We start from the raw sequence: 23,726 nt of genomic DNA, 5'->3' as shown, positions 1-23,726 counted from the left end.
CTGCATTGTTTTGTGACAGGCTATGCCTGATTTCGGATATATTACGAAGGTGAAAATAGGCTGTTCTTGAAATTTGTTTTAGCTTTAAATGTAAATGAGCTGTGTCTGACCACGCCCCCTCTCTGGAAGGGCTTGGGTGTACTCGGTCTTTCTTGCTCCATGTCCTGTTGTTTACGGTGAGAAGGCAGACTCAGAGGGCAGAACTAACACCTAGCTGTGGGAGTGTCACCCACCTGGGGGAGGGGTTACTGCCCTTTGTGATGTCATGAAGGGAAAATGTCTCTCCATAACAGTGTAAACCAGAATTTCCCTCAGGGATTCATAAAGTATGTAAAATTTAAATAATTAACCCCATTCATACGCCATCAACAAAGCAGTGGGAGCAACATGGGGTTAAGTGTCTCGCCCAAATACACATCGGACATGTGGCTGCAGGAGCTGGGGATCAAACTCCCGACCTTCCGGTTGAGAAACGACCGACTCTACCCTCTGACCCACAGCCGCCCTTTATTTGTCTCATAATTTGATATGAAAAAGACAAATAAAGCCGAGACATTGTGTACAGAAAACCATTTCATAAATTCACAACACACAAAGAGGGCTGAGGTCAAATCAAACAGCAGGCTGCGTTATGACATTTTATTGACAGTCTGGAGTTAAATCACATATAAGTACATTTTGTTGATACAGTTTTTTCACATGTAGGAAGCACACGGAAGCCATCACGATACACCCAGAAGGTAAATGCAAAGTATGTAAATATTTCATACCATCTCTTTTCAGTGAGTTCTGAACCTTTCTATGTTTTATTGTACATGTGCGTTAGAAAGAGTCATTCGAGGCACTGATGAACAAGTGATACATTTATTATCTTCAGTTAACAGAAGGCATCATGAGTCATTCAAGAGATGATACATTGCAGTGTCTTTATTTTAAAAACGGTGAGAAGTGTACAAGTCAAAGAACAGTTTAGTCGTTTCTATGGTCAGTCTCTGAACCCATGACTTCCTCTGTGGGAGTATATTTAAATCGTATTTAAGGTGCAAATGGACGAACGCCACCTCATATTTCACTTTCAGTGCACTCCAACTTAATCTGTCTTGAAGTCTTACTTTGGTCATCCCATGATGTGATGAGCAATGATCTTAGTGGGTTCACTTCTAGATGAGACTTGACCAGTGACATGGGTGTGATCAGATCTTTATCCTGTCTAAACCAGTTCCCTTTCTGCTGGTCTCGTCTGATTCGTATTTAAAAAGGAGGCTGGATTTTTGTTTTGTTTTCTTGCGATATTTTCCTGGAAAAAACTGAATCCACTGAATGCAGCAAACTTTAACTTACTGTGCTAAGGCTGGCTGCACACTAGGCAACTTTCATATCTTATCATGTTTAAAAAATGTGTTAGACCTCAGACGTGAGGACAGTTTCAACCGATAAAAAAAAATTAAAGAAAAAAAATACTTCCTGTCCGGGTTGTTCTATTCTGTCCAGCTTGACGCGTGCCTGCAGCGAGCTCCGCCAAAATTAGACTGGCAGCGTTTTTGAAACGGAGCAAAGTGTAGTGGCGCTGCTGGCACGCTCTGAAGACGGACCGCGGCACTCGCTGTGGAAACAGGAGCATTGACTAGAATGGCTTATTGACCGCGGCGCTCACAGGGGACGTGGAAATTGGCAGGGTTCCTGATGACTATAATAATGACCATAATAATATTAAAAAATTTGAGTATTTAGGGGATGATCCAAATGATTTTTTTTTTCTGAAGCACACTAATGACTCGATGGATGATTGGCTGAACGCACTCTGAGATAAACATGTTAATGGTTATATATGTTAACGTGTCAAAGTTAGATTTCCATGCATAGCGTTTAGAGACCGGCAGTGTGTTAATTTAAAAAAAAAAAAAAACTGGACATATCAATGTTTCATGAAAGAAAAAAACATATAAAATTATAAAAAGGAAGAAAATAAAAAAAGTTAAATTCTTGAAATCCTGAAAGAAATCAATCCAAGCTTTAGTGGAATTTGAATGCATTTTGATTGTCACTCAATTTAATGTGTGGACTTGTGGGTAACGTAGTTTAATAAAATAAATAAAAAATGCAGTGCGCTTACATGTTGAGTGAGCTGTCCAGAGATGTTGAAACTAAATTCAGTCATTCATTAAAAACATGACCAAAAGTATTACACCCGTCTACCCAAAATATCACATCACTGTTACATGTATTTTCACTGTAGTTGTTTTGGCGTTTGCAGTACAGTTTTGTGTTGTTTTTTTCACCAATTAAGAAAATGACTGAATCTTTTTCATGCAAGTTTTTCAAATTTCATATTCAATTAATTTTTTTTCTTACTCAGAAGTTGATGTGGGATCCATATCTATTTGGAGGTTCATGAAATTTTTTATGTATCACATTATTTGAGTCCGCTTTTAGGCAGTTTATATAAGTTTTGATTTTGCCTTTAGTGAACTATAACTCTGTCCTGAACAGATATAAGGATATTTTTAGGAGTGTAAACAGATAGGCAATCGTTCATTATCTGAATATAGGAATACTTAGGGTGTTTTCACACATGCACAAAACTTCCTCAAAACTTCCTGAACTTTTTGTACCTATGACTGATTTAGAGATCAAAATAAATAAAAGTGGGGCCTAGGTTTAAAATATCCAAATTCCCCTTCAGGTTAAAATAAAATATCGGAAAATAGGAGGATATTTTGTCATCTTCCATCCAGACATGCCTCATTTCAGGTTTTTAAACACACCTTTAACCAACCAGTCAGATCCCACGCCCATCTACAGTAGCGCTGGCTGTGCGCTCGGGAGCGTTTGCATGAAGCATTTGTTCGCTGAGAAGAAAAGCGCTGCACGTACGTTATGTCTTTATGACAACAGTCGCTGTATGACTGACACTGCTACGCTACTTTTTACTGCTTCTTTTATATTTGAGATCGCCGATGACTTGAACAGCGCCTTTCTAAAATGTTGAAAGATTTTCAACTCAAAGTGCTCGGCAGTGGGCGCACAGAAAGGTGAAGTGCTCAGAAAAACAACGCTGGCCCTTCGCTTTGTCTCCCCGTGCAGCCGCCTGCTGCTGCAAACGCTCTCTCGGAAAAAAAAATCTGGGGCTCAGATAAAAAAAAGGCTAGATGGACACGGAGCCTTAGACGTCAGATATCTTATAATCAATTCCCAACCTGCCTGGTAAATTAATTCAAGAGTCAACATCTTCTAGCAGGCTTACCAAAGAAGGCCGCTGAGCAAAATCAATAGCGGTTGCAAAACAAGGACTTTAATGGATTCATAAAATATATTCATAAATAATAACTCAGTGTTGCGTTTAGATTGCTCAGGAAAAAGAAGTTGTCACCAGCTCGATGCTAACAAAGTAGGCGAGGGAAGAAATAATGCGAACATCTTTTGGTTTGGATGAAGATGCATCATTTACTTCTAACTCACTACACAGGATTTAAAAAGCAATGGATGGGAGCCGGTTGTTATTTTACTTCATCGTCTGGATCAGGCTACTACACGATTGATATCTGTGTGTTCTGACCTCGGCATTCAGCTACGATGATCGTGGTTTAAAGGACACTTCTACCTGCATATCTGACAATCTCATCAGTCCGAAAATGTCGATGTTAGCTCTACAGAAAAAAGGATGAATGGAAAGTGTTTTCTCACAGTCCCCCCCCCCCCCCCCCCGCCTCCCCACCACATGTCCTCCCTCCTCCCTCCTCTGCTGACTTTTCATAGGATTCATCATTGGCGTCTCAGGAGTTTGGAGAAGAATCCAGAAGACGTCGGCTTGTCACTCCTGTCCCCCGCCTCCTCTTTGGCCCGGGTCTTCACCTCCCCCAGCCCCAGCTCCCCCTCCAGTTGCTCCAGCTCCGACTGGTCCAGCAGCTCAAAGTCCTCCACCTCGCTGTCCGACTCTTCGGCCAGCTCCAGCAGCCTGGTCGAATCTGGGAGTCCCGACCGCCCAAAGTCACTGAAAGCCGTGAAGCCGACCGCCGCTTCTATTCTCTCCTGAATGGCAGCTGTGACGGCAGCGGCGATGGCGTCGCCCGCCATCTGGTTGACTAATTCGAGGGCGTCTGCAGGTTGGTCTCTGTGAGGATCGGGTGTGTGCGTGGATTTGGTTGGCTTCTGGGGCTGATGTGGAGGCAAGGGAAGGCCGATGCTGAGGTCGTCGTCGTCCTCGCCGTTTGTTGTTGCGCCGTTGTCAAGTGAGGGGAATTCTGGAAGGCCGCCAGTGAAGGCTTCTTCTCTGTCGAGGTCTGTGAGGACAAGGGAGAAAAGTATTACATTTAAGATAAGTAAACCTGAAGCTGCATTCTAGAAATCAAACGTCTTTATTTCAAACTCTAAAGGTGTCTAAAGGATGTTGTGGAGTTCATGAACGTACCCTCTGAGTTCTCAGTCTGTGGCGTGTGTCCCTCCGACAGGTTGAAGGTACCGTTGTCCGTCCACGTCATGTCAGACACCTCTGTGTCCGATACAGACATCTCCTTACACACTGTGGAGTCGAGCTGCGGGAGAAAACCCCCATGGAGACGTCAGCTTTTAGAGTGCAGTGCAGGAACTTTTTTTAAAAACATCTTTTGCAAAGGATTCGATTCTGATGTGGATCATGTGTTCTCAATTTCAATCATCCTCCACTGAAGCCAGATTGTCCGCCAGCAGAGGCGTAATTATATCGACATGCGATCATGATCAACAAACCTTGGGAAACATGGAGGAGAGATCGGATTCGATGCCCTCTCTGTCAGCCTGAGTCTGCAGGATTCTTCTCTCTGAAGGAAGAAAACATGAACACAGCTGATTCAGTTTCTTTAATCACATGGATTGTGAAATGCGAGAAGGAAGCTTAATGTCTTTGAAGGGCAGAAGTAAAAACAGTATTGTGTATGTGTGAGTATTGAACTTTCATCATATGCACAAAACTTGTTTTTAAACGAGTGCTGACTGCATTAACTAGTTAATCGCGATTCATTAATCCCATGTTATTTTGTCCCTTCAGGCTCTCCGTAGATAGTGGTCCTCAGTGTCTCCCTGTAGTCTCAGTGATGTAAAAGAAGGACACTGCTGCATCTTTGAATGTCTCATTTCACTTTAACAAACTCTCAGACAGCTCAGCTGACGAGTCCAAAGTAATATCCACCTTATGACATCACACATTGACCTTATGACATCACACATTGACCTTATGACATCACACATTGACCTTTCGTACCGTTCCTTTGAGATGTTTGACGTCAGTTTGGGATCCCTAACCACTTCCTGTTTCTGGGCTTAACTTCATGTCCTATCCTTCACTCTACAGGAAGGGCCTTACTGTATTTCAAAATTAAAGCACACAGCAAGTAAAGTACTCTCTAAATCCAGCTAACTTCATCAGGAATAAGCCTATTATCAGGGATTAAATCTGATGAACACTACAATTAGAGCCTATCTTTTTCAGCAAGTAAAAGAGCTTCTATTTGCAGTCTATTGTGGCTCTTATATAAAAGTATTTTGCATTCTCATTTTATTTAGATGCAAGGTTTGCAGTCCAGGACATTACTGTTTCATCTGATGTAAACTGTATGAGCTGAAGCCCTGATGATGCAGACATAGTCCACACTGATTAGTTGGGTACTTACCATGGTTTTCTTTAATTTTCTGAAGAAACTCCCCGATGCCAAAGTCCAGCTTCTGCAGAACTGGCTCCAGCCACAAACTGACGTCATGAGATGAAATCAGAGGCCACAGGAAAACACCCAGCACTGCAGAGAGAAGCCAAGAGGGACACAAAGAAGGAACAATAAAACATTATAAACCAGTTTAAGAAGCCATAAACATTCACTCAAACATCACTGATTTCTTTCTCTTTGTAGGATCAGGTTTGCTCACTGTGCATTTTTAGAAACTATTGCATTAAAATGAATTGTGTACAACGCTTCACTGATCAGCTCAGAGGGTTTTTTAAATATCTCTCATCAAAGTGATCAACTGTTACGCTGATGACACACTGATATCCGTCATACACCTCACATATAGGGCTTTCACACTTTCTGAAAACTCCCGAAAAACTCCTGATATTTCCTGGTGTGTGAACACAAACAGGAGTGAGCTGATGTGAAAAGGCAGCAGGATATTCTCCGGGGAATTCACCTCGAGCCAATGAGAGAGGGGTAAAGTTTATATATACTGTGGCTGCTGCACGGTGCATAGAGTGTAAACACGTGACTGCTACGATGCATTACATTTCTGTTTACCAGTATGTTGTTCTCCACTCTTTTGTGGATGTTGTCATTCCATTGAACTGCACATAGCATTGATATAAAGGCAAATATTCTCATTATAGTGTTTCTCATTTTCTCATATTCTCATTATACTCTGTTGCTTTGTCCGCTATTTCCACAAAGTTTTAACATCACGTCTTACCTCAGGAGACCCCCCCCCCCTCTCCTGACTGACCGGTACATATGTATTATCATGCTTTTAAGACCAAAAGTTTATTCTACTTTTTATATTTGTAAATGTGTCCTACCAAACAGAGAAGGTCAGAATTTCAGTGTTGGCAGAAACGTGTCTTAGCTTAAGGTCAATTTAACCAAAACCAGTAATACCAACCTGCAGCCTCCCTTTGAGTGATGATCTAGTTTCAGCACGACGGAAATGAATTTTCAAAAACTTTCTTTACTCACCTAGAATATATGAGATAACAATCCCTGGAATGTAGCGTCCTAAGACGGCGAAGAAGGTGCAGAAACTGCAAACCAGCAGACAAAACTGGAACAAAGAGAAAATAAAGAGAATGAAACATAAGAAAATGACTTTTCTACTCAGTTTAAAGTCAGCGCAGGTTACACTCTTCATTCAAAGATCCAATCAAAGAGACCCTGTCCTCTGACTGGATTTTCATGTTCATGTTCACTACGCCCTCTAGTGTGAGCTTCTGGTAGCGCTTAGCACAGGAGGAGAGGCCCAGTTTGAATGTTGTGATCACAAGCTGCAACAAACTTTTCTACTGACTCTACCTTTAAACATGGGACATGTACCGACCTTCTCAAGCAAGTACAGACTTTCTTTACATGCTGAGCTATTCCTTTAAGATGTAGCAAATGTTTCCATCTACTCAGTGCATGCCAACTACAGTTAGAGAGACCCACCTTTTATCTCCTGTAGGTAAACATTTGACAGTTAATCTTAAATCAAATCACAATTCAGTTACCGCACTGACTGATTCAATTTGTTCAACTTTGAAAACAGGGACATGCTGATAATTTTTTCTACCTCCCTTTTTGTATCTGATTGGGCAAAATGCGTCCAGAAACCATGTGACTCTTAGCAGTTGAGGTTAATATTGGGGAGTTTTCATCCTCTGCCTCACCTTGCCGGGGTTTTGCTGCTTGAAAGCCGATGTTTCCTGCAGGAAAAGTTTGAGGGCGTCGCTGAGCTGAGGTCCAGTCCCAGACTGGCTGTCCTGGCCGGAGTCGATGATCTCCCAGCTACAAGAAAAGACATGCAGAGGCAGCGTTAGCCATGTTTAGGATAATTCAGTGTGTATGCTGCCACTCACAGGGGATAACTGGGTGTATCAGTGTCTGATGGAAGAGATTTGTTTTTAACAATGACAGAAACATTCAAGTAAAACATTTCCGCAGCAGCAGCTGGAGTTGACAGAGTTTCTTCAACATGACGACGGTCGAAAGTGCTGCATTTTGCTTTAGTTTAGAAACCAAAACAAACTGCTGTTTGGCCACGCCTCCTCCATACTGAAGCCTCCGCTCTCCACCAGAGACACACCTCCAACCCCCCTCTACTCACGTTCGCAAGAAGGAGTTAAGCCCAAGCGGCGGACAGAATTGTCCTTGGTTCGAGCTGCAATTGCCTGTGGCCTGCATTGATTTGTTAGCATGCTAATGTTAGCGCTCTTTAGTTAGCTTGTAGCTTCACATTGCATGTTAATTGACGGGGATCTAAAAACGATTACGTAACCTCCAAATAATCAGTGAGTATGTTCTTCTTCTTCTCTCTAGTTCTTGACTAAAACAGCTTTTATACACAAGGGGAGGAGCCGGCCGTCCCGTCCATGTAAACACGGCTCTGACAACAACACAGCCAGCGGGACTCGAGCTTCTCCCTCATTGTAGACAGTCATGACTCAGAGACACATTTACACAGGACAGACTGGATTTATTTATATTTATGTGTAACATGTCGCACATTCTTCCTTTAAGTGGTACAAAGTTAACTTTGGGAAACCACCAGGAAATGTGGAAGCTATGTGAAGGCGTACCAAAACATGTAGCAAAATATAGTTAGATAAAAAAAAAACTGGCTCTCAATATCATTTTAAAAATACCATTATATTGCACTTTCTCCCCCCATGACCCCCTCCTGTATCTGCTTGACTTCAAGGAACAAGCATGAGTGTTCACGAGAAATTACAGTATCTCATATACTCCCACCTACCCAAACACCCAGCCTTGTCTCACATAACCCTTACGAGGAAAGGTCAACCCGCTGCTCCCCTCTCGACTTCCAGGCACATGCCCACAGCAGGACTCCGACTTCCAGTGAAACATGATGGCTGGAACATGTGACAGCAATACTGTGAAGCCATTAAAGCAGTAAGTGGCGGACAGATAAGCAACTCTCCCTTCCAAGAAAGACAGACATTTTCCTAGATAGTCATGTCAGGCTTCGTGGATTCGGGACTGTCAAGTTTCATCTCATCACAGATCACCCGGAGCGTGGAGGAGGGTTCATTACAGTTTGTTTACCAGCCAACATGGACACAAACTCTTTAACTTGGAAGTGCCAGGGTTCACTGGGTACAAGTGGGCCACGTTCATTAGTAGAAAATAATATTAAAAATTACATCCACTTCTTCGTTTTGCAGTAAAATTTAAGTTTGCCAGCCAGAGCAACACTTCGCTCTGCTACGTTCTGAACACATGCCACATCCATTTTCTATGTAGACCACTTCAAGTGCACGTCAAGCTGAACAACCCGGACAGAAAGTGAGAAAGGGACAGCATCTGATCAAACGCTGTATGCAGACAACCGACCGTATATGCCATGACTTTATCAGCATTACGTCACAATATGCACAAAACGAACAACATATCAACTTCGGAGAGGCAAAGAAACCTGTTGTTTGCACGTTTTTCCTCTTTTCTGGGGGGAGGGGGGATCTCTCTGGTGCCTTTATTGGAGAGATGGGACAATGGATAGAGTCGGAAATCAGGGAATGACTTGCGGGAAAGGAGCCACAGGTTGGACTTGAACCTGTGCTGCCTGCTTTGAGGACTATAGCCTCCAAACATGGGGCTTGTGCACTAACCACTGCGCTACCAGCAGTACAGTGGTTCTCAACTGGTCCAGCCTCAGGACCCACCACCAACTCCTTCATGAGAAATAGCGACCTAAATTTCAGATATATTTCAACCAATCACATTTGTTCAATGAAAAACTGTGCAGTTTGGGTTCCTGGAGTTGAGAAACACTGGTCTAGTATATGACCTGACCTTGATTTATGGAAAACGAGAACTCTCCATCTTCTCGTTTTTCATGACCATCCTAAAAGAAAAGTCGCCACGTGGCCTGACCGCTGTGCATTCAGAGTCTGTGTGCCACCTGCTTATAAAGATGTTCACAATGCTACTGCTGTGCCATGGATACCTCAGCATGACACTCCAAGCAGACCCACAGTTATACAAGTATTAATGTTAAAAGCAGCACCTCATCCTGGTGCTGGTTAACGCTGTGGCTACATACAGGTTGACACTGTGGAGGCTTATCTACGGTGGGCCTGAAGGGACAAAATAGCATGTGATTTAAAAAAAAATCATGCATTCATTTGACCTTCATTGCATCGCGATTAACCTGTTAATGGTTTCAGTCCTAGTTAAAACAATAAGGTAAAGTGGTAAAGTAGACTTTTACTTATAGGGAAAAAAGTCTAATGTAATCCTGGCAGATAAAAGCTTCCGAACAGAATGCACTGGAAGCAAACATTCAAGAAGAAGAACAAGCCCCAGCCAATTTCAGCACCTTAGGACAGAATTAGGGGGAAGTGAAAAACACTGATGTTACTGCTTGATGCCAGATATAATGGGCTTTAATTTAAGGTCAAAGTGTAAAAAATTGGAGGCGCCATCTGGAAACCAGAAAGATATAATCTACTCAAAAGAAAACCCAAAACACAGAAGAAGTATCCTGTAGCAGACAGTTTGATTAAAAAAATCGGACACCATTGGGGTTCAAATTGTCTGACTGCTTGATGTTTTCAGTGAAGCACATCTCCGTAGATTCTGGCTTCGATATAATCCAGAAGCATTTGCACAACTTGACAAGAATAACTGTCATCCCAACACACACGGGTTGTAAATCAAGACTTTCAGCCCTCAAGGCAGTCACATGCTGTTTGAGCTCATCGAACCCTTAGTATGCTAAGAGGCTAACGTGTCCGGTTTCATCTCTGTTGATCCTTGCAGACCACCGCCTTCCAACAGTGGACCAATCAACCAGCCAAGAAGTTTCACCACAGAAAAATGTGCAACATACAACGGAGAAAATGACAACAACGACGTCAGCGGAGGCGAAGTCAGGGGACATGAGCAGCTGTCGGGCAGATATCACTTTTTACCCAACCGGTAATCTCTGAAACAACACAGGGAGCGGCATGTCTGAGCCCCTAACAAGCCCAGTGACGATGCTTTAAAAATAGAACCAGACAAACAATGCGAGGAATGGTGGCAAAAACATCCCAGCTCTTCACTGAAGAAGGGGGGGGGGGGGCGAGGTTGTCAATATGTTTACCCCCCTGTCTGTTCTGGTAAGCACAACAGAAACCCCCGACTCTGAGGACACTAATACCTGTTTATGTTCTGAGTACAGACGTATATTCTGTAAGCTGGCATTTAATGGAGTGAGAAAGTCAATGCCCGCCTGCATGTGTTGGCCCAAGACACGACCCCGAAAGCTATGAGTAACATAAGACACGGATGTTATGGACAGATCGGGAGTGATGACGCAATGATCTCCACAGCTTTCCAAGTAGATCTCTGCCATCTTGTTGAATGTGCCAAAGTGTGATATGAGAAGATGGATTTAATGTCATAATCCAAACACACCGAAGAACAAGATTTCAGTCCCACGATGTGAGAGCTGATCAAGCCACCATCAAATGCTTAAAGTCAAGTTCAACCAAATCAATCACAAAAGGCACCAGAACAACTCATTTTGCAACATCGCCCAAAACGTATATTAGCTGGCAAATTTCATCACCCATTATTTCCCTTGAACAGATATAAAAGCATATGTTTTCCCATTGCTATTTAGAAATGTTTTCATGTATTGTTTGTAGAAGCTGACCGATTTATCGGCCGATATTAGCATATCCACTGACTATCGGTATCAGCTAATTTTATCACAGATACGCGCCGATATTACTCGATTTATTCAGCAGTCAAATAGTATTTCATTTTAGTTTCATTGTATTACACTCGCAGTTCTCTTTCACCAGCAGAGGGCACTCTATGGATGAGAACAAGCATCATCACTCTCCAGAGTGTCGAGTGGTGATGCACGTATATGGGCAGTTACTTTCCAGTTGAGTGACCATCTCGTCTTCATTAGAAATCTTTTCCACTAGTTTTGAAGTATCTATATCTATCTCTACAGATTGAATATAGATCTAAAAAAGATATCGGCTGATATATTGGTATTGGATTTTTTTCCCTCCCTAATATTGGTATCCGCCCTAAAAATCCATATCGGTCGGGCCCTAATTGTTTGTTCAGTTTAGTGCTTTAACCCCGTAGTTTGCATGACTTTAAGCACCGTCTGCAGCCCGGGTAGCAGAGCATCAAAGCTGAGTCGATGGACTGAACTGCTTTTAGTTTACGGTGTATTCAAATGTTAAATATTCCATAACATAGTCATTTGTTTTAGAGAGCATCCTTCTGTTTGCATGGTCATGCAGTTGCAACGTTGGTGCACCATCCGTTATTTTCATTCCAGCTTAAATTGCTCAATATCCAACTCAGCGACCAGTTTTCCCTCCAAGACCAAAACTTTTTCAAAAATGTTAAACATGTAATCGTCCAGGCTCTATTTTCTACCTCAACATTATCCATTTTAGAACAAAATCTTAGAGTAACCGCCGGTAAAAGGAAAATTGTTCCTGAACAAATTCCATTGGCATCCATTGTTTTGAAACAACACATCTGAGGCGTTTATCTCAGAAATTAAAAGGAGAAAACCAAAATGATCCACGAGGTGAACACTTGTAATTTAGCAAAACAATCCTCGCATTTCTTATTTCCATCTTAGCCAGAACACACAAACACACACACACACACACACACACACACACACACACACAAGTCCAGTCATACCTCAGTCCTGCCCCACGATCTTCAGGAGACATCTCCAGATCTTTGAGGAGTATCTTCAAAAGGATGAAAAGCTGCCAAACACAGGACAGTTGAGAATGTGATTTAGCAACGAAGGAACCAAGCTTGACTTTGTCGTAATAAAACGTCAGCAGAAAATTCAGGTTTGAGCCCAACTCAGGTTCTACGTGCGCCACGGTGCGAGAGCAGCTTGTGTTTATCGTCAATGAAGCTCAGGTTGGAGTATTTCAAGCGGCCTCGTCTAAAAATAACCCGGTCACACTACATTCCTACTGGCAGCCATCAGGAGGACAGAAGGATGGGGTCTGGGAGGGGGATAGAGACAGCAACAACCCCCAACAACCCCAAACCCAAAACCTCTACCTCCACAACACACCTCCTCATGTGTCAGTGACACGGACAGCCGGATGAGAGCGGACGCATCTGACTGAGACAGTGTTGTTTATCTAATGATGACACTGTATTTATGATTCTATTGACGGGAAATTCAGCTCTCATAAGTGAACTGAATCTCACGTCTCTTTCATGGCTTTTTAGGGGATGGAGGGTGAACTTAGGCTAAGGACAGTGGCGATGGCAGTCAGTCATAGGTGGGGTCGTTTTTATATGACGACATCATACTTTCTGCTGTGTTCATTCATATTTTATAAATTCAACTCTCAGGATTATTAACTGGTTTACAGTATGCAGAGGAGCTCATACAGATTTTAAATCATGTTTCACTTCAACAAACTTCACAATGAAAGTTCACACAGGCGTGGGAGATGTGGGCGTGGCCTATGACCAGTTCATAGTTTATAATCAACAGAGCAGCGAGGGTGAGGAGCGGATACTGATACAGAATCGGTTAGTCAAAGGCAGGGTTGGTTGTTGTGAGAAGTCAGCATGACATCTCCTCAGGGCTCTGTCTAAACCGTCGTCTGTAAATATTAATTTTTGAATCCTGAGTGACGTCACCCATCTCTAAGGGGGCTCCGGAGGCTCATCGGCAGCCACCGCCATGTTGGAAATGCTGTCTCAGTCAAACTTTCAGTCTTTCAAAGCTCGAGCTGAGGCGGGTTTTAAGCCTCTTGATGAACCGTTACATCGCGCCCACCTGTCAATCAGGTCAGCTACACGCCTAACTATGGATAACGCGTATCGTTCTCAAAATCAAAATGGCTGTTTTAAAAAAAGTCACCCCCGTACAGTGTGTGCCAGTGATGACAATAACTAATCAGACCTCTTAGGTTTTTTTGTACCAGGCTGTAAACATGTTAATTTATGCTGTAAAAACAGCTTCCGGTGTTCCTGGAGCCAGCCTCGAGTGGACACTCGATGAACTGCAGGATTTTGCACTTCCGCATTGGCTTCATTTTTCAAGACCGGAGGTTGCCGCTTGCACACGCCCCACACGCACATGTACGAGCACCGCCAGATTACGACCTGGTCCTCAGCACATTGCTTTCATGTCTTATTCACAGGTATGAAAACAACAACATTATCATACTGAATGTAAAAAAAAGAAAAGAAAACATGGCTACAAAAATTGGTGACCAACATCGCCCCCTCAGTTGACGCCATCGCTTAATGAATGTTTACTCCATGGTTTGTCCTCTTGCTTTACCTTAAGTTTTTCTCGTCACATTCAGTATTTGCTTTTTGTCCGTCGACCTCTGTTCATAAACGCTCGCTCCCTCACTCTCGCAGTTATTGTCCGCTTAGGGGATCTGTATTATTGTGCTAAAATAAAAAGATAAACCGTCATTAATCTGTATCTTGAATATTTGATTCTTCTCCTAAAATTCTCATGCTTACGTTTCAACGCTTAATTCTAAAAATCATTTAAATATAATGTTTTTTCGCAGGTTTTATACGATTACATCACAGAGAGAACATGCGGTGGTTGCTACACGTTGTATTCCTGGAAGTTGCTCAATTTTTCCACGGCAGAATGCAACAAGGAAAGGAAAGACCCTGCACAAAACAAAACAGCTGATTAGAATTTTCTGCATGTCATGAACTTCGTATCTGACTGCAAAGCTTTGACCTTTAATAAACTTTTAAACTTATATTGTTACTTCAGACTTTAGACTTAATTTTCCCCATGGGGAGATTCACACCAAAGAACAGTACACACACAAAACAGTAGGGTCCGACTGATATTGGATTGTTGTTGCCGATATCAATAACAATATTGGGGAAAGAAAAAAAGTCAATACTGATATATCAGCCGATATCTTTCTCGATCTGATATAGATATTCACATTTATTCTGTTGATCCTAAAAATGAAGTGATGAAACACTTGTGGAAAAGATATTTAACAAAGAGGCGATGGTCACATAACTGGAAAGTGAGCATGTACATGCATCACCGCTTGATACTCTGGAGAGTGATGATGCTTGTTGTAATCCATATAGCGCCCTCTGCTGGTGACAGAGAACTGTTGGTGTCATACAATGAAACTCAAACTAAATTATATTTGACTGCTGAATAAATCTAGATATACCAACGCATATCAAAGCTAAAATTGGCAGATACTGATAGTTACTGGATATGCTAATATCGGCGGATATTATCGGCTGGTTGATTAATCGGTCGGGTTTTCAAACAGTGTAGGAAACAAAGAATGTCAGACAACGATCAAAGTGCACACCCTGGCCTGTTCAGCCGGCAAACAGCACTTTGTTTTGATTTTAATGCTGGTGCTCAAGAGCCACATATACTGGATGGATCAAAAAGTCACATATTCTTCCTTTAATGGAAACTAAATTTACCAAAAATTAAAGGTTTCAATTCTTGTTTTTTCAGATCAACGGTCACTTTAAATACAATACAACACATACTCTGGCACTGTATCGTATCATGAGTCACCCTGCGATGCCTACTCCTACTTCCACATACTTTAAAAAGTGACGTCTTAATGAGCAGATGTAGGCACAGAGAGCTTCTGAGGATTAAGAGAAAAAAAAGTCTCTCTTGTTTATATTTGATTTGATGGAATCACCAGTCTGTGACGAAACACTCGTGTCTGGTTTGTTGTGTTGTTTTCTACCAGTCTGCCTCCAACCAATCAGAGAGGTCGCTCTAAAGCACACCCCCACTGTGTCAGGAGATCTGATTGGCTCGACTGCTTCCTGTCACAGCTCGTAGTCAGTGGAGAAACAGCTGAGTCACACACACACACACACACACACACACACACACACACACACACACACACACACACACACACACACAGCTCAGGTTTCACAACTCTTAAGAAACTCTGTGTTTGTTGTGGGAACAAACAGCAGCACAGAAAGTCTTTTCCTTGAAGCAACAAAAACAAATTCCATTTCAAGTCACATGACGTCTCTCCACATGTGAGGATGATGATTATTTTTATATTTACACACACACATGATGCTGATGCTCTGCGTGTGATCCTTCTAACTTTAGATTCTGCTCCTGAATGCTCTGGATTTGTTTGGTTACAGAGAAGGTAAGGCGGTTTTAAGGCAACCCCCCCACACGGCCGTTTTGGACACCCCTCGGTTTGCCAGATATGAGAGCAGTTATCAGGTCAACAGGTGTTGCAGCGATGGAAGCGGGCAAGAGAAGTGGTTCAGATAGAAGTGATTGTACCCGACCTAAAAAGCCTCTGCATGTTTCTAATAAGCTCCACGAGCAGAAACGTGCTCAAACTAGGATCAATATTGGAGATGCTTTTTGAAAAATGGAGAGAGGTTAGAACACAGAAAGGTTTACAGACCCATGCAGAGCTGGATAAACACTGAAGCTTCAGAGTCCACCACATGGTGACCTGAGTGAGCATGGACTCTAGAGAGGAGGGGGGGGGGGGGGGGACAGCTCTCTATGATGTTTAGAATTCAGACTGCAGTACCCATTTTAGACACTAGGGGTCAGAGATACATATTGGTCCTTTAATGTCTTTTTTTTGGGGGGGGGGGGGGGGGGGGGGGGGGTATGTCAGTGTGCCAGCAATAACAGATTTTCATCAAATGGAGAAGATAGATACAAAACTAAATTAATGAAATATACACATATACATATCACAGGCTAAGACCAAACAGATGATATACTTTAATAAATAGGTGGATTTCTAGGTTTCCAGGTTACCCCGTGCCCCACCAAAGTCCAACATGTAATGTAAGAATCTCCATTAAGCTTATTCTTGTATTATTCCAAGTGTGTCCCTACCTCAGTTGCCCACCAAAACCCTGCGGAGGGGGGCGGCTGAGACATCTGTGAATTGTGTTGTGTTTTTGTTTTTACTTTTTTAACATTTCATTTCATCAGGATAACGTTCTGATGATGATGATGATGATGGACAGAAACAGGATGTAAACAGTGTTGTTTTGTCAGAGTCAAACACTGCTGACCCATAAAACGGAGCATTACATTGGCTGGTCTAAAATAGACTTACACTGTCTATGTGTATATATATACTGTAGACGTATAGCTGAGCTATGGAGGCAGTTACTTGATAGCAGCAGGCTGTAGGCAGTGCCTATTAGGACAGGCTGTAACTGTTATATTAAAGCTACAATATGTAGAATTTTAAGACAATGTTTACATTCAAATATCTAAATTAGAGAGCAGAGAGAATCACTCCCATGATTCCCCGCCGGCCTCGACGTCACCTTCTGTTGATTTGATTGAGAGCCCCCTGGCGGCGGATTTTACATTTCATCCTTGTAAAAAAAAAGTGTGTTCATTTTTGTCGTTGTTTCGATTTCTTTGGGTAAACAAATACAGCAGAGAAAAATACGGAAACAACGTTCACTTTTACAGAGAAATCTACAGCGCTGCTTAAAATTGGGGGAGCACCAAATATTTTGGCTTCACTTTAGGAGAGCTGACATGGCGTCCATGTTTTTATGCAGTCTAACCATTATTGTTAAATGTCCTTTTATGCTGTCAACTTTAATTGTTTTTCTCCTTTTGTACACCTTTAATTAGCAGATGTTTGTCAGATGGGCCAGATGATGGGTGTGACGCGGTGCACTGTTTAAAACTACATTCAGCACTCACACTCGTAACAAAGAGAGACTGTGTTGGCTCAAATAACACAGCTGTCAGCTCGAATTTTAGGTCAGCAGCTAATCTCCCGCGAGCCTTTGCTTTAGACTCGCTCTGTGCCTTGATGTACAATTACCCACAAGACACTCCTGACAGACAACAGCAGGTGACAACAACACAGTCCCACCCTGCTGGCCAAACGGGGCGGAGAGGAAGGAGAGTATTGAGAGGTAGATATGCAGATGATGACAGAGTTAAGAGCTTGTCAGCTACTTTGTTAGAACACCTGTTAAGTCTGATACAATACAGTATGACTGATTGGTCATGTTTAAGCTCACAGCGCTCAGTTTTTTCTGATATTTTCTGACGATAGTGCAACGCCCACATCACTCATTCATAAACAAGACCTAAACATATTTAAAGGTGACATATTCTCCTCCTCTTCAGTGTAAGTAAGTCTCAGAGCTCCTCAAAACATGTGTGTGAAGTTTCTTGTTCTAAATCCACTCTGATCCTGTATTTGATCATGTCTATAAACCCCTCTATTTCAGCCCTGCTCAGAACAGGCTGTTTCTGTGTCTGTACCTTTAAATATGTAAATGAGCGGTGTCTGACCACGCCCCCTCTCTGGAAGGGATTGGGTGTCTTGGTGCTTTCTCGCTCCGTGTCCTATTGTTTACGGTGAGAAGGCAGACTCAGAGGGCAGAACAAACACCTAGCTGTGGGAGTGTCACCCACCTGGGGGAGGGGCTACTGCCCTTTGTGATGTCATGAAGGGAAAATCTCCAAACGGCCTGTTTGAGCACACATTTTCTGAAAAGTGGAGCAGGGAGAAGACAGAGAGGATGGACTTTTCTCATCATTGGGGGGTTTGTAGACGGACTAGAGACACATGTTAGAGTTAGAGGAACATGGAGAAGTGTGTTTTGCATAATATGTGACCTTTACAGGAGAATGTACGTACCATTGTTTCACACTCAGCTTTATTGGCTGCAAATCACTCCATGTCCCAGTTTGATAAGGCAAACCAAACCAAGTCATCTGAGGTCCCTAAACCAGACATCCTCTCCCCCTTGAGATCCTGGCCAAGGCACTGCCATGTGATGTTTGTGATTGTCTGAAAGGTAATTCTGAAAAAATGTCAGGACTTGAATGTCCTTAAAGGGTCGAGAAAATGTCCGGAGTTCAAAGGGGCTTTTTGAAAGTCTGACTATTGTTGTTATCGCAGGATGGAAAGTGAGCGTGAAAGGTCTGTGTGTCTTTAGACCCTGGGAGTCGCCCCTGACCTGGACTCACAGTCTAACAGTTATATAACTCAGATGTGTTGTATCCAGCCTGGCGCCCACAAATCCCTGTCACCTTCCGCTGAATCCCACCGAGCCTCCGGGGCTGGCAGCTGCATCAAGTAATCCAGCGCGAGCACACATTCATGCTCAGTCACTTTCAAAATGGGGGCAGGAGTATTAACCAGGTGACCCACCCCGTCCACCACTGGGTCACAAATCAGACGAGTAAATGGGTCAAACATCAGCCGCATGGATTGTGTTACGAAATAGACAGTAAAAACATGAATGTAGGTATTTATGGTTACGTGTCAGCAGGCTTTGGTGTGTGCAGGAAAAAACAATCTCATGGCGATCCCGCCTCCCATCGACAATAATCTGACAACAATTTATCGCCATAAATCTGCATGCAAGTTCGGTGCTAATTCCTGACTTCCCAGGATGCACCAGAAATAATCGATCCAACTTCCATTCTACAAACAAACATTTTAAAAGTTGTGGCTAATAAATAAGTGACTGTCCTGATGACAAACAAACTTCATTGTGAAGAAATGGCACAATGTGTTTAATAAAGGGTTTTAATATTTCATCAGAGCGCCTCAGACTTTCAGTTTAGACCGTCTTTTCATCACAATGAACTTTGTTTGTAATCAGCACAGTCATTCCTTTATTAGATATGTGACCTCTAAAGGGGTGGCATGCCCCCCCCCCCTTTGAGATCTGTTAACCACCCCAAATGCTACCACAAAAATCCTAAACGCTGACTGACTATTTGTCAGAAGCGAGATGTGTGTAAAAAACTGACCTTTTTTTTTTTTTTTTGCAAAAGGCTGCTGGTAATTGTCCTTACAAATCAATGTAGCATATTTTCTTTTGTGGAGAAAAATGTATGTATTAATTTAAATTAAGACAGTACTGAAGGATCCCCCACCCCACAGCTTTTAGTTTTTTCTGTCTTTCTTAATATTCATTTAATCGTCTTTTTCTCTCAACACCCTTTCCGCTTTCCTGTACTTTATTTCTTTCATGTGTGTATTCTTTTATGTTTTTAAAAAGTATAAAAATGTGCCCGGATGAACAAAACAAGTGATGAAATTTGACAACTTGAAATGAAAAAACCTGCAGTAAAGTGTGAAAAAAGAGAAAAACGACTGATTATTTGCTGATTTAGTGTTTTTTAAATCATTTTCTCGACATGTTCTTGACAGTTTGAGCACACTCTGATGTAAAGCTGCTGTAGGGGATTTTTAACAGATCACACTCTCTGTGCTCAGGCTCCACCAAGTGGTAAAAGTTGCAAAGACATCCAGGTTAATATTCATGGAGGGTAAATCCATGTCTATTTAGCATTTTAGATTAGATAATGGACGAGGAATATATATCTATGAGATGAAAAAAAACAGATCTGAAAGGAGTTAATGCTATAAATAAATAAATGATCATGATTGTGTTGCAATACACCCAAATATATTCACAGTATTCACATTCACTGGCCTTGTCCGGGTTACACATTCTGTTATAAACACAAAAAACATCTATTCAGGCGTAGTCCACCCCTAACAACTCGGTTTTTGTGCAAGCAAATACAAGTTCTGCTCGGCAAAAGTTCAAGCAAGAGGAAGACACATCGATCGATGTTCTTTTTTTTTACATTCATACCTACAATAATCTGTGGAAAATTCATGCATGTGTTTCAAATGCAAGCCAACAAACACGCCAGCTAAATAAAGGAATACAAAAGACTTTATTATGATTCATTATACTAAGGATTGTTGAGAAAATTACTTAGCAGCATCATCCTGAGCACCGTCTGGAGTTTTTATCTCCAAAAGGCTGAATAATATGCGGCTGTTGTGGTTTTTCTCATTTCTATGTCGACTTTTAGTCACTTAAAAACACACAGAGTGCCGCGGTACTGCTCTCCACATCTTGTGCAACAGCTTTCTTCATTTTCATGTAAAGTAGAGTGCAACATTTCCATATAGTGTGTTCATTATCATGTGCAACGATTTAAATTTATTTCTGATTATGCACAATATTACTTTGTACAATTGGGATGAATTTTGTTTTTGTGCAATATCCTTTTTCCATACAAGGCTGTATGTTGTTCTTTACTATGTGCAATGTTCCTTCACTTCCCTGCTTTGGGGCGGCAGTATCTCACTCAGTAAGGAACCAGAGGATCTCAGGCAGTATGGACTTGGGATAGGAACCAGAGGATCTCAGTACGTAGGGACTTGGGATAGGAACCAGAGGATCTCAGGCAGTAGGGACTTGGGATAGGAACCAGAGGATCTCAGGCAGTATGGACTTGGGATAGGAACCAGAGGATCTCAGTACGTAGGGACTTGGGATAGGAACCAGAGGATCTCAGGCAGTATGGACTTGGGATAGGAACCAGAGGGTCTCAGTACGTAGGGACTTGGGATAGGAACCAGAGGATCTCAGGCAGTAGGGACTTGGGATAGGAACCAGAGGATCTCAGGCAGTAGGGTCTTGCACTGGGTCCAGAGAGTAATCAACACAGCACAGAAGATCATTAGCTGCACCCTCAGCAGAGCCGGGCTAAAAACATTGTCAAGGACTTAGATCCCAGTTTTCATCCCTTGGACCTGCAGCCCTCTGGCAGGCTCTACAGGTCCCTTAGACCAAGGACAAACACATTGAAGGACGGCTTCTTTATAACCACACTGAACTCTGGCATGCACTAATACGTGCATGCATATCTTGGGCTCGAGCTGCATTAGTAACTCCTTCTGTGGAAGCTCACAGTCAGAGATGGGCTGATAAGTGATCATGGGAAGTGGATCAGCTTCTCTTTCGTTTTGTAAAAGAAGCTTGTTTTCACTCATACATTATTCCTTAGTTTGTTTATACATCATTTTCTTTGTGCTGTAATGTTGGAGCAACCTGTGCACAAGAATTTATTTTGAGATCAATCGAGTTCTAGCTCATCTTATTCTGTGAGTGAAAATATAAATACAGCTCAACTTCAAAACACTGATTTGGCACTCACAGGCTGCACCCCACCTGCTCAAACTCTGAGAGATTTAAGAGCGATCACGACTTCATTCTTTAATTCTCAACAAACCATTTTCCCACGCAGTGTCCCAGAGTCACCTCTCTGTAGGAAATCGACTAATCCTCCATGTAAACACTTGTTTATCTCAAAGTGAGCGTGTGATTCGTGTCCTGAGAGTGAACGAGCCGTCACATGGTTTGAGGAGGATCAGATTAGACGGTCATGTGTGACCGATCAGCTCTGCAGCGTCTCAAAGTTCACCGAACCTGTAGGACGACTTTACCCTCAGAAGGGATGTTTTTTTTTTTTTTTTTTTTTTTTTCAGTTTGACATTTAAAAACTACGACAATGTTAGCAATCACAAAGGGTGTTGTTATGTGTCGCCTGTGCAGCCGTCAAATCCACTTCAGTCTCTTACCTTGTCGTCATGCTGCGCCATAAATGAGCTCCTGCAGAAAATCAGAAAAAACAATCTATTATTTATCATCATTAAAAAGGTCATATGACATAGATTTGAAATACAAGCCTAAAAAAAAAAAAAAACAAGGCCAGAAAAAAGCACAAGAACAGGTGTCACATATGTCTACACTGACGAAAGTTTATTCAGCTCGACGATCAGGACACAGCTTCGTTTGACTTCAGCTGACCACTGGGCCTCTCGTTGTCCTGGTGTCAGAAGTCTTCTGAGACGCTTATTTTGTGTTGGACTGTGCTGGTCTCGATCCCTAAATGTCTCGGTCTCGGATCACTCTGGTCTCGGGTATGTCTTTGTCTCGGTTAGTGTGGTTTTGACTACAACACTATCTGTAAGTGGTAAAGCAGATTTTCCTCCCGCCTGTCGTCATAGAGACTGATGAACTGTCTTGGCAGCATTACAGAAGCACTCCTTGTAGAAAGGCTGAGTGATGAGTAAGGCATAAAAAAGTCTGGATACTGGAAATGAGAGTCAAAACTCCACAGCATAAGGAATACCAAGCAGGAGTGTAAACACAGGTCGGGCTGATGAGGGACCATCTGTGACCCATCCTCATGTTGGACTCGTTCTTACTCATCAGGCTAACGAGAAACCATCAGGCTGAAATCATCAGGGCGCCGTCGTTCAAAAGGTTTAATACTATTAATGTTTGTATTCTGAAATTAGTGAAGGACAGTATATAGTTACATTTTGCTTCTGTGTGTGTACCTTGTAGTCAGGCGGCTTAGCAAAATTATGGAGACACGCTGGACAAAATCACCACATTTTTTCCACATCACCATAGCTTTCAATTTCGGAGGGGAGCCACTTCATCAAGATGGCGGTTCCAAGATGGCGACCATGTAAAGTCTATAAGTGCCAATATGTCTTCCGAGCCACTTAGAAAGTCAATCTTGGGGTCAATATATACATTTTCTGATTATTTGTGCCAAGATTAAATACGTTAATTTTGGCAATGTATTACATCATTTTCCTTGGTTCCTAGGCGGTTGGACATGATTTCATTCATATTGACATCATCTTTGATGTCAGGATGAGGTCCGTTCGTTTTGTTCCCTCACAGGCGCCGCGGAGGGTCTAACTGCATTAACCCACAAATCTCCATCCTCTCTGGGTTTTTCTTTCTCAGATTAAATTCTGTAGAAGCAAATCCATAAGCGTGTGGCGTCATGCGAAAGCAATCAATACAAATATGAACAATTTAAATCGATTGAACAAAAGCACACTGTAATACTCTTTTTGACCAGCAGAGGGCGCAACAGTCACTTGATTTAGGATTCGTAAAGAATAAATATGTTTTATTTTCTGAGTGACCACACAGCCTCAAAAGTAAAAAGTATGACTTACATAAAAAATGTACAATAAGGATATTTTAAGTTTTTACATTTTTTTGGGCAGATAATTAAAATGAAAGAGTCATATTCATAATCCTCTATTTATTTTAACAACCTAATTTCAAGATATAACCCAATGTGATGGCTTTAATTGATTCAGGGTACTTTTAAATCCTGGGCCCTGTTTCTTAGTT

General features: G+C 42.2%; 1 protein-coding gene across 1 annotated transcript in view; it reads right to left on the bottom strand.

The window, feature by feature from the left end:
- Positions 1 to 3,707: 3,707 nt before the first annotated feature.
- retreg1 (reticulophagy regulator 1) overlaps positions 3,708 to 23,726 on the bottom strand; it is a 21,845-nt gene continuing 1,826 nt past the window's right edge. Inside the window, exons 3-9 of the mRNA XM_061045481.1 lie at positions 22,142 to 22,172; positions 7,379 to 7,496; positions 6,693 to 6,777; positions 5,646 to 5,768; positions 4,726 to 4,796; positions 4,409 to 4,532; positions 3,708 to 4,280 (exon numbers count right to left, since the gene is read on the bottom strand). Of these exons, the coding sequence (XP_060901464.1) occupies positions 3,763 to 4,280; positions 4,409 to 4,532; positions 4,726 to 4,796; positions 5,646 to 5,768; positions 6,693 to 6,777; positions 7,379 to 7,496; positions 22,142 to 22,172 (1,070 nt within the window). The 3' untranslated portion in view covers positions 3,708 to 3,762. The remainder of the gene's footprint in view (positions 4,281 to 4,408; positions 4,533 to 4,725; positions 4,797 to 5,645; positions 5,769 to 6,692; positions 6,778 to 7,378; positions 7,497 to 22,141; positions 22,173 to 23,726) is intronic.

This window comes from Labrus mixtus, chromosome 8, assembly GCF_963584025.1.
Source record: "Labrus mixtus chromosome 8, fLabMix1.1, whole genome shotgun sequence".
Classification (NCBI taxonomy): domain Eukaryota; kingdom Metazoa; phylum Chordata; class Actinopteri; order Labriformes; family Labridae; genus Labrus; species Labrus mixtus.
Note: the sequence above shows the minus strand (reverse complement) of the source record. Positions and strands in the feature narration are given on the sequence as shown.